At 50.8% G+C, this 15240-nt stretch overlaps 1 protein-coding gene across 5 annotated transcripts in view; it reads left to right on the top strand.

Annotated features, from left to right (window-relative positions):
• Positions 1–15240, top strand: part of AGPAT4 (1-acylglycerol-3-phosphate O-acyltransferase 4) — a 118272-nt gene that overhangs the window by 93609 nt on the left and 9423 nt on the right. For all 5 annotated transcript variants that reach the window (XM_019663787.1, XM_019663788.1, XM_019663786.1 and 2 more), the window contains exons 3-5: positions 976–1145; positions 14300–14461; positions 14842–14995. In XM_019663787.1, coding sequence (XP_019519332.1) covers positions 976–1145; positions 14300–14461; positions 14842–14995 — 486 coding nt within the window. The remainder of the gene's footprint in view (positions 1–975; positions 1146–14299; positions 14462–14841; positions 14996–15240) is intronic.

The following is a 15240-nucleotide window of genomic DNA, read 5'->3' as shown; positions in this document are numbered from 1 at the left end:
CCGGAGACTGATCTGCCTCGCCCGGGAAGAGCGCAATGATGGTGCCAACTTGGGCCAGTGAAGCAACGTCCTCCACAACTAGACTGAAGAACGAAAAGACAGCAACTTGTCTGTTCCCCTTTCCCCAATTCCCCAATAAAAATCTTTAAAAAAAAAAAATTGGATATGACCTTCACAGAGAACGTGCATACCCACCCACCCAGCTGCCGCACACACACCTTCGCCTTTTAACAGTTTATTTCAAAGCTGCTATATAGCTATAGATGTAATCACCAATGTTCAACTGTTTTTCTGGATAGTTTCTACATACAGCCTTTTCCTGAGGCTACCAGATTTGGGAATTGTTCACTGGATAAAGTCGAATTGGTCATTGTTGCCAGGAAAAAAAAAAAAAAAAGATTTTTCTGTTTTCACAAGCTCCTAGAAGGACTGTTTTAATACTTTCCCATGGGCCCGCGGGGTAACGGCTCTGACGGACGCTCACCCTTCAGGTGCCAGGATTTCTGCGTCCTCACACCAAAGCTCACACCTCATGCACTCAAGTGTCTCAGATGCGAGAGAAAAATTGGATATTTAGAGCTCTTTGATGGAGTTATAAGTATCCAATTAGTCATTCCCCAGGATGTTAGGAATTCTGTACATCACCTCACGCTGCTGTAAACACAGGGCATGAATTCTTGATGGATTCAGGCTTTCTGATTTATTTTTCCCCCAAGGTACTCCATCAAGGAATGCAAGTCATTTGTCTTGTCAAAGCTTTCCGTCCTTCCCTGGAGACCGTTGTGGTGTCTTTCTCGTTTTTCCTTCTGCGTCTGGGGTCCGGGCTGAAGTGACCGAAAGCATTACCCCTAGAATAGCTGCCCTCGGCCCCAGCCAGGAGGGCAGAAGCCTTGATCCCAGCCCGGCCCCGCTGAGCCAACTCTGGGTCACGAAGAACACACAAAATGAACACCTGTCTGTTGTGCTTTGTTCCAGAGCTGGTGATGCTGCTGGAGTGGTGGTCGGGCACCGAGTGTATCATCCACACGGACCCCCAGGCCTACCCCCAGTTTGGGAAAGAAAACGCCATCGTGGTCCTGAACCATAAGTTCGAGATCGACTTTCTCTGCGGCTGGAGCCTGGCCGAGCGCTTTGGGGTTTTGGGGGTAAGTCGGATGCCCGTTTACCCTCCTGACACATTTCTCTCATTCTCACCGTAACTTGCCTTTGGCTCTCAGTCATCCAGAGCTCGCAGGGGCATTAAGCGAGTTTCGACTTGGTGAAATGTTTTGAACCAGCTGCGTTTCCTCCTTGCATGGACTGAAGATGAACATCACACGGGCCATCGTAATATCCGTTCAGCAAATACGGTGGGCTCAGCACTTTCCATGCAATTGGTTTATTTGATCCTTACGGAAAAGCTTGGGAGTCAGTTAGACACACCCTCCCCATTTTCAAAAGCTAAGTTGAGATCACCTGCTCAGGATCACACAGCCGTGGAGCAGATTCAGGCTTGAACTTGTCCTGTTTGACGCCATTCTTGTCCTTGATGTCTGTGCTCTGCTGCTTTCCTGGCTGACATGCACCATTCACCTCCGAATATTCAATTTGGGGCTCAAGAAAGTGGAATCCCTAAGCGAGTGAGTTTGAACTGCAGAATTTAGAATACATAGGAAATGCCGGTTTTCTTTAACTGGTTTGACTTCTTGCATGCCCTTGAGTCTGGGTCTCTTCAGGTGACTTTTACCACCTTCAACACATCGAGTTGTATAATGGCGGAACCTGTGTCAGATCTGTAAATGGCTGAGCCTGTGTCAGGTAACTGAATCGAGTCATCAGAGGGAACCGGTATTCCAACAGGAGTCGCAGCAGGGCTTGGCCTGGGCCACGAAAGGCTGCGACAGCTTGCACTAGAACGAGGGTTACAATTCCCCACAGACCGATGGGGGGGTGCTCACATCACACTTGTTTTTGGTGGCCCATGGAGACAAAATCCGTGTAGAAGACTGAAGACCAGGGAGAGTAGATGGGACAAGGTTCCCAGGGACATTCCCCAGGTGTCCAGACCCCGAAGTGCCTGCCAAGCCTCAGAGTCCACAGGCCTGTTTTTTTTTTCAGGCCTGCTTGGCTCTGCTCGTTTGGAAAGACCCATGGCTACGGGGGATGAAATAGCTTCAGGACATATTTTGTATATGCTTTTAAACATTTGTGTATTTTGAAATCGGGGGCAAAAAGAGAGAGAAAGAAATGATGAAAGAAACACATCCCATTAATGTTGTTAGGACAAATGATGGATGTTACGATGCCATTAAATGGCCGAAAGGCAGCTAAGGCCTTCAGTAGCTTTTCAAGAGATGGGAACAGTGTGTTAAATCACTGTTGCCTCCTTAAGGCTTTTAGGAAACGGGGTTGCCTGTGAGGGAATGCACTGAAAGGGTTTCTAGGAAAGGACAGGCCCTCCTGCCAACAGGTTTTTGTTCCTATTTATTCTTCCAGGACTGACTGGATGTGTGTGTGTGTGTGTGTGTGTGTGTGTGTGTGTGTGTGTGTGTGTTCAAACATATTTTCAGGAACAAAACCAAAAATTCTACTATCTACCTTTCTCTGTTTTAGACAACTCGGGAGAGATCTCCACTACGGTTTTGAGGCTTTGTTATCTTGGAGAGGAGAGATAAAAATATATAGTCCTAACCCCATCGTGGGTGCAAATGATTAATGATGGGCGGGCACCCGTGCCTTCACACCCTGACTGCTATTAATAGAAGACTTGTGCTGCCTCAGGGCTCGACTCCTGGAACACCGGCTACTCCTAGTGTGGCTTAGGGGCAGCTGGTGGCTTTGCAGGCTCCCACATGGCCTGGTGGTGTTCACGCTGAGCGTGGGAAAGCCCGTGTGGTTTGGGGTGGGGGTCCTCGTGGTACAGCTATTACACTGGGACTTGCAGGCACTCCCAGTCCCCGCGGTGCCCTGGGAGCTCTGTGGCCACTGGCTCTTTGTGTGCCATTCACCTTATTAATGCCATTTCTAATCCTTAGGACACCCTGTTATTTATAGTTTATAAATAAACTCTCAGAGCTTCCATTTGAGTAATAAATTTGCCCCAGGAAAGTAACTGGTACGCAGCCTGATTTCAGCTTCTGCTCTTTCCCCTGGAGGCGTTGAGAGGAAACGCTGTGGGGCCCCAGGCCTTCGGGGTCGGCTCCAGACGGCCCTGCAGCCTGCCCGTTGGAAAACCACCAGGGCCACCTGTGGGCAGGCACCAGGCTTCCAGTTCCCTCCTGGCTGGTGGTGTGTGCATGGCTCACGCTGAGGGGTGGATTCTTTCATCAGGACAGGGGTGGGACCAGCAGGAACTGATGAGGCAGCAGCACAGACACCACAGTCAGCAGCCGCAGGGACACAGGCACAGATAGCAGAAAAGGGTGGAGCCTACATGTGTTCAGAGGAGAGTCACGTGTGCAGAGAGGACTCAACACTGAGAGGGACCCAGGACTGGGAGGGGGACCCAGGACTGGGAGGGAAACCCGGGACTGAGAGGGGATTCAGGACTGGAGAGAACCAGGGACAAGCCGGAACCCCAGGACTGAGAGCTAGAAGCTTTCATGGAATGATGGAGTGTAACTATCTCAGCACCATTTAGGGTTTTTCACTGAGGACTTTGAAATCCGTGTCACTTTACAACCTGAGCACAGGGCACCGTGCGGATGAACTGAAAGTGATCACACAGCATGCCCGTCCCCCAACATCAGAGGGTCTTTTCATCCCAACCTGGATTTCTTAAATGAATATTGTGTTGGTAGGATTCTGTTTCTTCCTCTTAAAAGCCAAACAACGTAGGCCGTGTGTACAGGGGTGTGAGCAGGGCCCTGTACCTGGACTTTCAGGAGACTCCTCCCAGCAGTGAGGCAGGCAGGTGTCAATCCTTTGGCCAGGGTGATGTATCTCCCATTCTCGCTGCAATCTGGGAAGCCCTGCAAACCGCCAGAACTGTGGGAAGGGCAGGAAGGACCAGTGGGTGACCACTTTCCCCTCCTCCAGGCACAGGAGAAACAGCCGGAGCTGCGGCCGTGCAAATTCAGGTGAGGCACCTGCCGCCTGAAAAGGCTGGTGAAGGGTATGGTGACCTTGTAGGGGGCTGGGCAGCTCAGGTGGAAGCTGCCAGGCCATGTTCTCCGGGGGACAAGTGACCATCTCTGTGTGTCTCCTGGAGCAGCTGAGGTCCTGTGGGAGGATGTGGTGCCTGATGAGCTGGCTGGCCTCTGTCCAAAGTCACCCATTCATTTCTACGACCCTTGAAAAGAACGACATGCCATCTTGTTACATTCATTGTTCAGCAGTACCTTTTATCTTAAATGACCTTCCAAAAAAAAACCAAAATCACCTGATTCATCTCTCTTCTTAAAATAACACGTGATGTTGAGATGCTTTTGGAGTCAGGGGGGCTTGCTCTTTAGAGAACGGGCAGGAGGAAGGTTCCTGGCTGGGCATTCTTTCATCCTCTCATGTAACAGCTCAAGAGAAAGTGAGCTTAAATTGAAGCAAGTGAAATCTGCAGACATCCTGGAGAGCGGGGTTATTATATAAAGCATCCAAGGGCCCCGTGTGGTCACCCTGGTGTCCTGTCCCTGGACGCTTTGCTTCCTCTCACAGCTGCCATTTCATGGTGTGGGCTGTGGTTTTGACCTTCGAGAAATATACTGACTCCTGTCTGGGGATAAGTGTGACCTGAGGACAGTTGAGAGCATGTGTCCCTAAAGAGCCAAACAAACCGGGATGAGCAATGCAAAAAGTCAAGGTTCTGAAGCTTCGGGTCCATGTTTACTTATCTTTTTGCTACAGCAACGTGTGCCTGTGGCCCCGGAGGGTTACTTAAGGTCACGCTTGTCGGGGCTTTCAGTAGCACCAGGCGCTGGTGAGCGTTCTGTACACAGTAGCTGTGCTTGCGATACTCATCTGCTGGGTAGGTGTGGCATGGCTAACCCACAGGCCAACTGGGATGTTTTCTTCAGATCCTTACCGAAGCCACAGAGATTCCTTATCTCTGGCTGCATGACTAGCCCCCAGATGAAGCGGCTGAAACAGCAAGCAAGTCTTATCTTGGTTTGTGTGGTCACAGGCTCTGGCAGGCATCTCTCACGAGGTTACAGTCAGGCCACTGGCCGGGATGATGCTCTGGCCAGCATGGCGCGCTGCCTCTGTGGTCACTCCTGTGTTTGTTTCCAGGTCTGCTCCCTGCCCAGGGCCTCTTCTCAGGGTTTCCTCTGGTTTGGGGGCCTGGCTTCCCTCGGAGACAGCAGTGCAAGAGAGAGGGGAGGAAAGCACCCAGGGCTAAAGCCACAGCCTTTTTATAACCGAAACTTGGAAATGCATTCTGTTGGTTAGAAGGGTCCACGAGCCCAGCCCAGCTCCCGGGAAGCCGGTGGGTGACGCAGGGTGTGAATGCCAGGAGGCAAGGTCACTGGGGCCAGTGTGGAAACTGCCTGCCACACCACAGCGTGACGTTTAGCGCCAGACATTTTCCATTTAGTAAATATTATTAAGGAGATATGTTCCCGCTCAGCCAGAAAACAGATTGAATTTTCGTTGCTTTTCTTTGTACAGGGAGAGGTGGAAAGAAGAGAGTAGAATCATGATTCCGGAGCAGAAGGCAGCCTGTTTGATGTCACTAAACGCTGTACTGCCTTCTGCATATGAGGATTGATGATGATGATAGCAATCGCTACATCTTCAGATAGTTACCCAACAAAAACGCATTGTGTGTGTTTTCTGTAGAACACATTGCACTTGCTGTCAAGGACTTTATAATAAAGAGTGGTAAAGAAGGCATATATCGCCTGCCACCCAGAAGGGCTTGAAGAGGGCAACAATAGAGGTGGGACATGTTTGCCGGGGTGGCAGCGTGTGGGCAGGCAGGGGCGATACCCAGTCAGCCTCTACAGCGGCACCTAGGGCTTCCTTGTCATCGCTGGGTGTCATCCTGTCTTTTACTGGGGTTGTCCCAGGGAAGAGCTGGAGTAGACTATTGGGGGGCAAATTCTGGCGTTTGGGGTAGCTCTGTTTACCAATCTGTGGGGAAGAATGTCAATATTTTAACAAACTGGTACAACATTTTGGGGCTTAACCTGCACACTGACTGTTGGCCCTCCAGGGTGGAAGCTTCCAGAAGGTGAGGAATGGAATGAGGCCTTGAAGAATGATTATGATTTTAGGAGGGGACGAGGGATCGAGGGATCTGATAAGGATTAGAAGGGACAATTATGAGGCAAGGGACAGAGGTGGGAAGTGTCAGGTAGCCCCTAAAGGGAAACCATGAGTGCCGTGCCCATCGGTGAGGGTGTGGCCAGTTACCAGGGCCCTGGGCTATGCTGACACGTTCCTCCCCAACAGGTGAACACATTCCCCCCACACACAGCCTCCAGCTCTGTGTCTCAAGGTCACTGTGGGGTGACTTTGGACTTATTGAACCAAATTAGACAGAGGGGTCTGGCTGTTCATGCTGCCATCTTGCTGTCCTCGCCTGGGCAGAGGTGGTGGCCTGCATGCTGGCTGTGGGTCAGACAACCAGTGGACGCCCTAACACCCTAGAAAACCACTCAGGAGCTGAAACAAGAACCGAAGCCAAACTGCTGGTGTTGGGATTTAATTTTGCCGGGATGCTTCTAGTCACTCACATTAAAAATGGTTCTTTCTGTGAAAATTCACATGTATCTGAAAACCAACATTTCTTAAAGTTGGGTTATAAAAGGATCACGTTTCTAACTAAAATTCTTCTGCAGGAAAAACGTCAGTTTATAAAACTAGTTTATAAAGACTGCACACATGTTATTACCTATAAACCTCCATTGGTTGTAACATTCTCCCAAACTGTAGGTTTCTTGTGTTTTGTTTTGGAACATCTAAAACTTAGCAAAAAAGTAAACGCTCTGGAAGGTGAACCTCTGTCTCCTATGCTCAGATATCAAGAACAATTCTTTCTTTTTCGCTCTTATTCCAGAACAGTTCTCTGATAAGGGTGGCAGGGAGAGGTACATGAGCACCTGGCTGCTGTGTTCACCAGCTCTGTGACCACGGGAAGTTTCATCTGACTCTTCTGAATCTCAGTTAGCAATTCCCATTTCGTGCTGTCGTAAGGGTGCAATGAATATTTGGGTCTATGAATACACATCCCAGTTTAATGACTATAGTTGAAATGCCTAACGCAGATTAGGCATGCAATAATTATTAGTTTCCTTGACCCTAACTAGTTTCCCTTCATGTATGTTTTCTTGTAGTAGGATGAGGTGTGGAGGTTAGAGAAGAGATGGCATGTTTTACTCAATGGGTTTGAACCCTCCGTGCTGGCCCTGGGTCCCCATGCACTGAAACCGCCCATTATTTTTATGCAGTAGAAACCCTTGCTGCACTGCCTGTATCCCGGCTGCTTCCTACATGCTTGTCAGATTCTCTGTGGCTAAAGAGCAATGAGAAGTTTCTAGCTGTGAAGAAGGTTTTTTTGTTTGTTTGTTTTTTTCCCTTTCCAACAGATACGCCTGCAACCATGCTTAGGGAAGCTTCCTAGCACCCTCAATGCTGGGATCACGCACCCCCCCACCGCCCGCCCTCACCCTCACTGGGTGAGATGAGCAGCTGTGTCCGCACTGCCCAGGCACCACCCATCACACTGGGAGTGGGCACTCACACCTCTCTTTGCCTCGAAGTGTTCACCAGTTGGCCCAGGCATACTGGGACCTGGATAAGGGTTATAAAGAGAGACTGGTGACAAGGTGAAGTCCCCTTCCCACCCAGGTACCCAGGGAACCACGGGCCAAGTAAGGAGTCAGCAGCTCACGGGAAGCACAGATGCACCTTGAGTCCATAACTGCGTGTCTTCCTGGAAATGTGAGCATGTGCTTTATTTTTGAAACTCCAGTCCTGAGTTAGACAAACCAAGGTCTACTTTTGGATTGAACAGACGCCTCTGGCACTGTGTCGAATGAGCAAAGTGGGATCACAGCGGCCGATCACAGATGCAGACTTGCTGACGGCAGCAGAGCCGCTGGTCTCCTCCCTGCTCTTCCTACAGCCCTCAGCAAACTGCCAATGCCGGCCGCTAACCGCTTCCTCCTTGTCACGCCCTCCTCTGCCCCATCTGCCCACCGCCTTCACTGGTTATCAAACACCCACTGGTGAGAAGGTGTCGGGCACCAAAATGGGCTCCCATTATCCTTTGCGCTTGCAAAGCCCTGTCCCCCCACCCTGCCCCTGGAGACTCCTGCGCTGTCCCCTTAGGCCCGGGCCACCCCGGGAAGGACTCAGGCTGGCCATGTGGAGTAGAGGCTGGAAGAGGCCACAAGGATCTGTGCCCAGGGACGGGGAGCAGGGCCTGTGCAAGGACCTCCTCTCTCGTCTGTTTCGTCCTGGAGCCCTGATCCACGGACTCCAGTCAGGGGTTGTAAATCTCTACAATGAGCACCTCCTGTTTGTCCCCACACACCCCTTCTTTCCTGCATCTGCACACAGGTCAAACCAAGAGCAGTGTGGGGCTGGGTAAGGGGGAGGTGTGGGCGGGTGGGAGGCGCTATCAAGAGCCAAGCTGCTCGGGGCATTCTGCTTAACTTCCATAAATGCTACCCATTTATTTCCAGTCTATGAGAGTTGAATTCTCCGAGCATCTTGTTGCATGTTTGTTTTATGCATTTCCCCTGTGGCTGTGACTAATTGGGGAACAGTGTTCATTTTGTTTCAGACTCTCTTGAGATTTTCCTGGTAGTGTGAAGTCTCCAGCATTCTCCTCCTTAGCATCAGAGGAGGAAGAAAGCAAAAGAAAGAATGCAATGCGAGCAGAATTAGGCCACATTTCTATTACCCTAGTTGGCACAGATTAGTCTCTTGCCTTTTGGCGCGCGCGCGCGCGCGCGCACGCACACACGCACGCACACACACACACACACTCCTGGTTTGTTATTTTGAGCTCCAGTGTTCTCTCTCCTGCATTTTACTATAACTAGGGACTTACATTTCAGAGACAAGCTCTAGTCTCATCCTTTCCTTTCTTGCACCCACCTCTTGCCAGAGAGCATGTCTGTTCAACAACTTATTCACAGAGTTTAGTGGCAGAAGTAACAGAAATTGCTGGCTTTCTCTTTCTTTCTTCTCACTAGATTTTTAGTACCTCAAGGCCTCAGATAATCATATCCGTCTTTGTGTTCACACCTGGCACAAAGGAGGTATTTAATAAATTTGCACGGGCAGAATTGTTTTGAGGGTAACTTCACATATCACACATCAAAATAGGGGCTGAGCTGTGGTTGACTTGCTGGTCCTCTAGTGAGGTGGCGAGATAGCTTGCTGGTTTCCACCAGACTTAAACATCTGCAACTGTGTCTCCAGTTCACAGTCAAGAAAAAATTCAAAGGGTTAAAGTGTGAATGTTTTAGCCCCCTCGTTATTAAAGTCTCACCTGCTTTCAAAGTTTCACTTAAGAATCCCCATTCAGATATTTTATATATTTAGAAATAAATGACCTTGGGTGAACTCAAGTGACTTAACTGGTGACTACACTGGTATACCTTTTGGAATTGTCACACATTTGAAAGTAATAACAACAGGTTACATTTATTATAAACCCCGAAGTTGGCACCTCCAGCCAAATGGTCAACCCCTGTGCAGAGGCTATTTATGCAAACAACATCTTGACCAGGGGCATCTGGCTGACTAGTCTCAGCCCCTAATTGTGTTTTCTGCTGTCCTATGGAGTGGTCATGGAACGATGGCTGAACAAGGAGCCCTACCGGTTCCAACCATCTTAAAACCCAGCATCAACACCTAATAGTTTCATCTTATCAGCTGGCAGGTGGCCGTGCTAGAGAAATGCTTACCTACAAAGTCCTAACTCCGCTCATTTTTTTCACACACAAGCGAGAGCCACACAGTCTCAGGGCTGCGATGCCTGGGACCTCGGTGCATCCTTCAAGCAGCTCTTTCTAGCACTGTGTGGTCTCTGCACAGGGGTTGACCAGTTGGCTGGAGGCGTCGCCTTCGGGGCTTATAACAAGCATAACTGGTTGTTATTACTACATATGCTGAAGCCTGGCTTAGGAAATGGGTTGAATTCAGGAACATTCAGCCACTGTGCTTACTTTGTGTGATAATAGCTGTGCCTCACTGAACAGCTGTGTGGCAGGTTTTCAACTCTGTGTTATTGTCGATGTCTCCGTATGTGTTTAAATTTCACAGCAACACTTCGAGGTTAGTATTATTTTCCTCATAACACAGCCACAAAAACTGAGGCTCAAGCAGGTTAAGTACCTTAGTCAAAGTCACACAGCTGGGCCGTGGTAGGGCCTGGTTAAGACCAGGACTGATTCCAAAGCTTTTCACAAAGCTGTCCCTGCCAAGGACAGGAAATCAAGTAAAGTGTCTTTGATTTGGAAGGTAAAAGTTTCTATCTTAACATTTTAAAAATGTCTTATATCAGGTAAACATAATCAACATCAAGGCCTGGTAGGCCTAATAATAACATCCAGAGTGTTAAGGGTGAAAGATGTATTCATTCAACAAAAGACAAAAAAGTCTCCTATGTTCCTTTTGATCATCAAAAACAAATAAGCTGTTTTTCATCCAGAGCCTCACTGATGTCCCAGAGGAAAAACATGCTGATGACAACCACTTCTTAAAAGCAACGGTGAGAGGGGCAGTGCAAAATATTTTTCTGATAGAAAACAGGAAAATCTAATGAGATAAAATAAAATAAACCACTCCTCATCTAACCATCCAGCTATAGCTGTTATTTTTCTCTGTTTTACTTTTTTTTCATCAGGCTATCGACTCAGCTTTGGTTCCAGGTCTTTTAAAAAAGCAGTATTATATAAGAAGCATTTCCTCAGCCGTTAAATATTCACAGAAAACAAATTTTAGTGGCTATCAATCAAGGGTTGACAAACTTTGTCTATAACACGTCAGACAGCACCTGTTGTAGGCTTTGAACCATATGTGTCGTCTCTGTCACAACTACTGAACGCAGCTGTTGCAGCATGAAAGCAGCCATAGGCAATGTGTACACGAAAGACTCATGGTGTTGCAATAAAACTTTATTTAAACACAGGTGGTGGGGCAGATGTGGCCCAAGGGCCCTAGTTTGCTGACCCTGCTCGATAGTATTGTATTGTGCACTGGACGGCATATCGTACATACTATGATTCATCAAACTCTTCTCCTGTGGGCCATGTCAGTGGTTTTCAGAGATCTAATACAGAAAAAGGGATGGACGTGTAGACCTTGAGGTCACCACCTCCTTGCATCTATACTTACAGTCCTCATCACGGCCAGAGTTGCCATTTCCTGTTAGCAGGTCATCAAAGGCCAACCACTAAGACCCACTTGGCTTTGTGGGATGGAGTAATTAAGGAGACATACCCGAGAGTACTCTTCCCACCAGACAGTGTGGCTGATGGCCTGGGCCACTCACCTCCCAGACCCACAGGCTGTGACTCAGCATATGGTCCTCTCTTGGCTGGGGAGCAGATTATCATTTATATCTTTCATATTGCCGCAAATCATTTTTGGAATGAGTTCAGGTATATGTCATTTTTTTTATTGGGGTATTGGGGGGATGGGAACAGTGCTGGGGAATTGGGGGAAGGGGAACAGACAAGTTGCTGTCGTTTTGTTCTTCAGTCTAGTTGTGGAGGACGTTGCTTCACTGGCCCAAGTTGGCACCATCATTGCGCTCTTCCCGGGCGAGGCAGATCAGTCGCCGGCTTCTGGACGGCCGCTCACTGCGGCTGCTGGCCGCTCACGCTGGCTGCTGGCTACATACGGTAGCCCATGGCAACCCACTGCCACAGGGGCTGCAGCCTACGCCGTCGCCGGCGACTCACAGCAGCCCAGCTCCAGGTTGAGCTGTTGTTCAGCATCTTAGCTGTAGAGGGCAGTGTCACTGGCCCTCATATGTGGGATCCGAACCGGGGCCCTCTGGCGTCCCAAGCCAGCTCTTAACCATCGCGCCACTCGGACGGCCCTATGTCATTTTTTTAAAGTAGTCTTAACCTATCAAGAAGAGACGTTTAGTTCATTAGTAAAGAGGTTTTGTTATGTTTTCATCTTAATGGCTGTAAGTTGAGAGGTGACAGAAATGAAGGAAGCAAGGGCTCAAGGAGGACACCCCGGCTGACAGAGCAGGAGGCCTGAGGGGCGGGGGAGGGGGTCTCCCACGGCCAGAAACCCCAGTGGACACACAGTGGATGGGCTTTGAAGTGGCTTCTGTAGGGAGAGTGGTGTTTCGCGAGGCAGTGTTTTCTTGCTTTGCGTGGCAGGCATTTCCCTCTCACTTAGGGCACAAGAAAGCAGGAGTCACGATAATTAGTTCACCTTCTCAGGACTTGAAAGTAACCCCATGTTGAAAGAGAAAAGCTGAAGATAGGAAGGATTTTTCCCAGTAACGTGCTGGACTTCACAGCACTTCTTCAGGCCCCGGTCAGCTCGGGACTTCCAGGGACCTTGCTTCCAGTGGCTCCAGCCAGGAAGACGTTCCTTACTCAAGGGATGGCCAGGCTGCCGCCAGATGCCCCCTGCGGCGGCTGCCCCGACGGCCTCAGCATTTCTACGCTTTGTCTCAGCTGCACCATGACGGTCAAAGCCATGACATTCTCAGCAACTGTGTTCATGGCAGGAACACCAGCCAGGCCTCGCGGCCATCGCGCTTATTCACAGGGTTTAAAATCTTCCCAGAAACTCCATAACATATGTACCTCCCAGCAGATCTCTTATCACCTTGGCCAGAACTGGATCCTATGTCCACACTAAGCTGAAGGGTCCAGGGGGACACTGGGTTGGCCCGGCATCTCTCATGGTCACCCCTGGAGCCTGAGCATGTTGCCTTTGGAACAAAACGGAGAGTCTGACGAAAGAGGAGGGGCCAGTGGCTGCTGGGGAGGTGGCCCAGCAGCTGGCCCAGGGGCGCTCATTAGCATCTACTGTGGACTTTGGCCTCCAACACACGCTGGCCTAATTTCTCCGCTTCCCAGCTGTTAGCTATGTGATGCTGGGCAAGTTACTTAACATCTCTGCGCCTCAGTTTGATCACCTGTGAAATGAGCTAACTAATCCTATTGGTTTAGAATTGAATAGGATTTGTATAAAGTGTATAGTCTGTGCCTGGCGCACGGCACACCCTCTCCCCACACACAGCAAGTCCTGTGACCCACGGGGATTGGATGGCTTGGTTTTCTTCGAGAGAATTGCATGTTGGATTTGTGGGAAAAAACAAAACCTATGAAAACATGGAGACACTAAACATGAAAGGTGTCTGGGCTTCTCCGTCCCCCTTTTGTTTAAGGTGAAGGGAGCATGTGGCTGTTCAGCCTTTCCCGGGTCTGCAGTGGGTCAGGGAGAGGGCCATGCAGAAGCACAGCTCTCCTCACCTCGGGCCTTGTGGGTTCAGGGGCATAACCAGACGCTTGTCACCAGGAACACGACTAAGGCCACCCTGACCGTGCACATCACCGCCTCAGCCATCTGTGTCATTGACCCATGGTGGCTATTTCAGGGGGCATCTTCTAATTCCAAAATTAAGGGTGAAAAATATAGAACCCAAATCCACTCAATAAAAAACTGTTTTTGTGCCTCCCCTGCCCCCTCTACCCACTGGGCCGCTGGTCTGGCACAGCTGGTTAGGGGCCCGTGCCAGCAGCCCAGGGGGCCAGCTGCTGGTGGACCAAATCCTTGGGTCATGAGCCCGCCTCGGGCAGGTGCCCAGCAGCGCTCCTGCCCTAGAGAGGAGTTGGCAAGGGGAGGGATGGCGAGCTCCCAGCGTGACCTGGTGACCTGAGTTTCACGGCTCCATCCTTCCTGGCTGCAGGACCCAGAGAACCCTCTGGGCCCGTTTCCTAGTCTGTGAAAGGAGAACCGTGTAGGGCCTGCAGAGCCAGTGCTTTGGCTGAGGACCGAGTGAGTCACAGAACGACTTTGGTTAACAACTGCATGGTGGGCTTAGTAAGCAGACACGATGGTGACCGCCCGGAGACCTTGGGCTGATGACCATCCAAGACCCTTCATTTCTTGGCTGTCCATGGTGCCTGCCCAGATGCCCACGGCTCCCCACTGAGCACCAGGCCCCCTTCCTACCCACCCCGCCCCACACAGGGCAGAGGTAGCACGACCTTGACCTCTAGCTGACTGGCAGGGAGGCTTCAGGGTCAGTGTCTTCTTGCTTTACTGTGTTCTGGGCTGTCCCCTTAGGCCTTCGGACCAAATCTTCACTCCTTTTTCTAGTAAGATCTCCACCAGCCGCCTGAGAGGCCCCATGGCCCGTCACAGACACTCGGCCCTTCCTGTGTTTCAGGGCTCCAAGGTGCTGGCCAAGAAGGAGCTGGCCTACGTGCCCATCATCGGCTGGATGTGGTACTTCACGGAGATGGTCTTCTGCACACGCAAGTGGGAGCAGGACCGCAAGACCGTCTCCAGGAGCCTGCTGCACCTCCGCGATTACCCCGAGAAGTACTTTGTACGTAAGGCCCCAGAGCGGCTGCCACCCCTGCGCCCACCAGCCCCAGGCACCCACCTGAGCAGCCTGACCCGCCACACACCTGCCCGGCCGCCCGCCCACCCCACTGTGCACACATTGCTTCTGAACTTCCTGGTGCAGAAAGGAGTCCCCAGGATGCTCTCGTCACACTCACACTCAGGACCCTCGCCACACACACACACACACACACACACACACACACACACACACGGCAGCCAGAGGCGCTGCCCTGATGCTGGCCCCTGGGCCCACCCTAAGGGCAGCACGCCCAAAGGTTCCTGTGGGACCATGTGTGACTGAGGTGTATGGGGGGAGGGGGGACGGCGTGTGACATGTGACCGCCCGCCTGTCCCTTCCAGTTCCTGATTCACTGTGAGGGCACGCGGTTCACGGAGAAGAAGCACCAGATCAGCATGCAGGTGGCCCAGGCCAAGGGGCTGCCCAGCCTCAAGTACCACCTGCTGCCACGCACTAAGGGCTTCGCCGTCACCGTGAGGAGTTTGAGAAATGTAGGTAAGGACGACCCCAGCTCCCCAGCCTCCCCGCTGCAGCAAGGAAGCTGACCTGACCCCTGATATGCACAGCTTTGTCCCCGCAGCGCTTCCCAGCAGACTGGGACTAGGAGCTGGGAGGGGAACTGGGCACAAGGATGGCACGTGCACACCTGGTCAGCCAGGGTGCAGGCCCCTGGCGTCAGAGCTGTGGCTGCTGCCTGCACACACACCACACATCTCACATACCTTCACATTCTCTCTCTC

Source organism: Hipposideros armiger, unplaced genomic scaffold (assembly GCF_001890085.2).
Source record: "Hipposideros armiger isolate ML-2016 unplaced genomic scaffold, ASM189008v1 scaffold_404, whole genome shotgun sequence".
NCBI lineage: Eukaryota > Metazoa > Chordata > Mammalia > Chiroptera > Hipposideridae > Hipposideros > Hipposideros armiger.
Note: the sequence above shows the minus strand (reverse complement) of the source record. Positions and strands in the feature narration are given on the sequence as shown.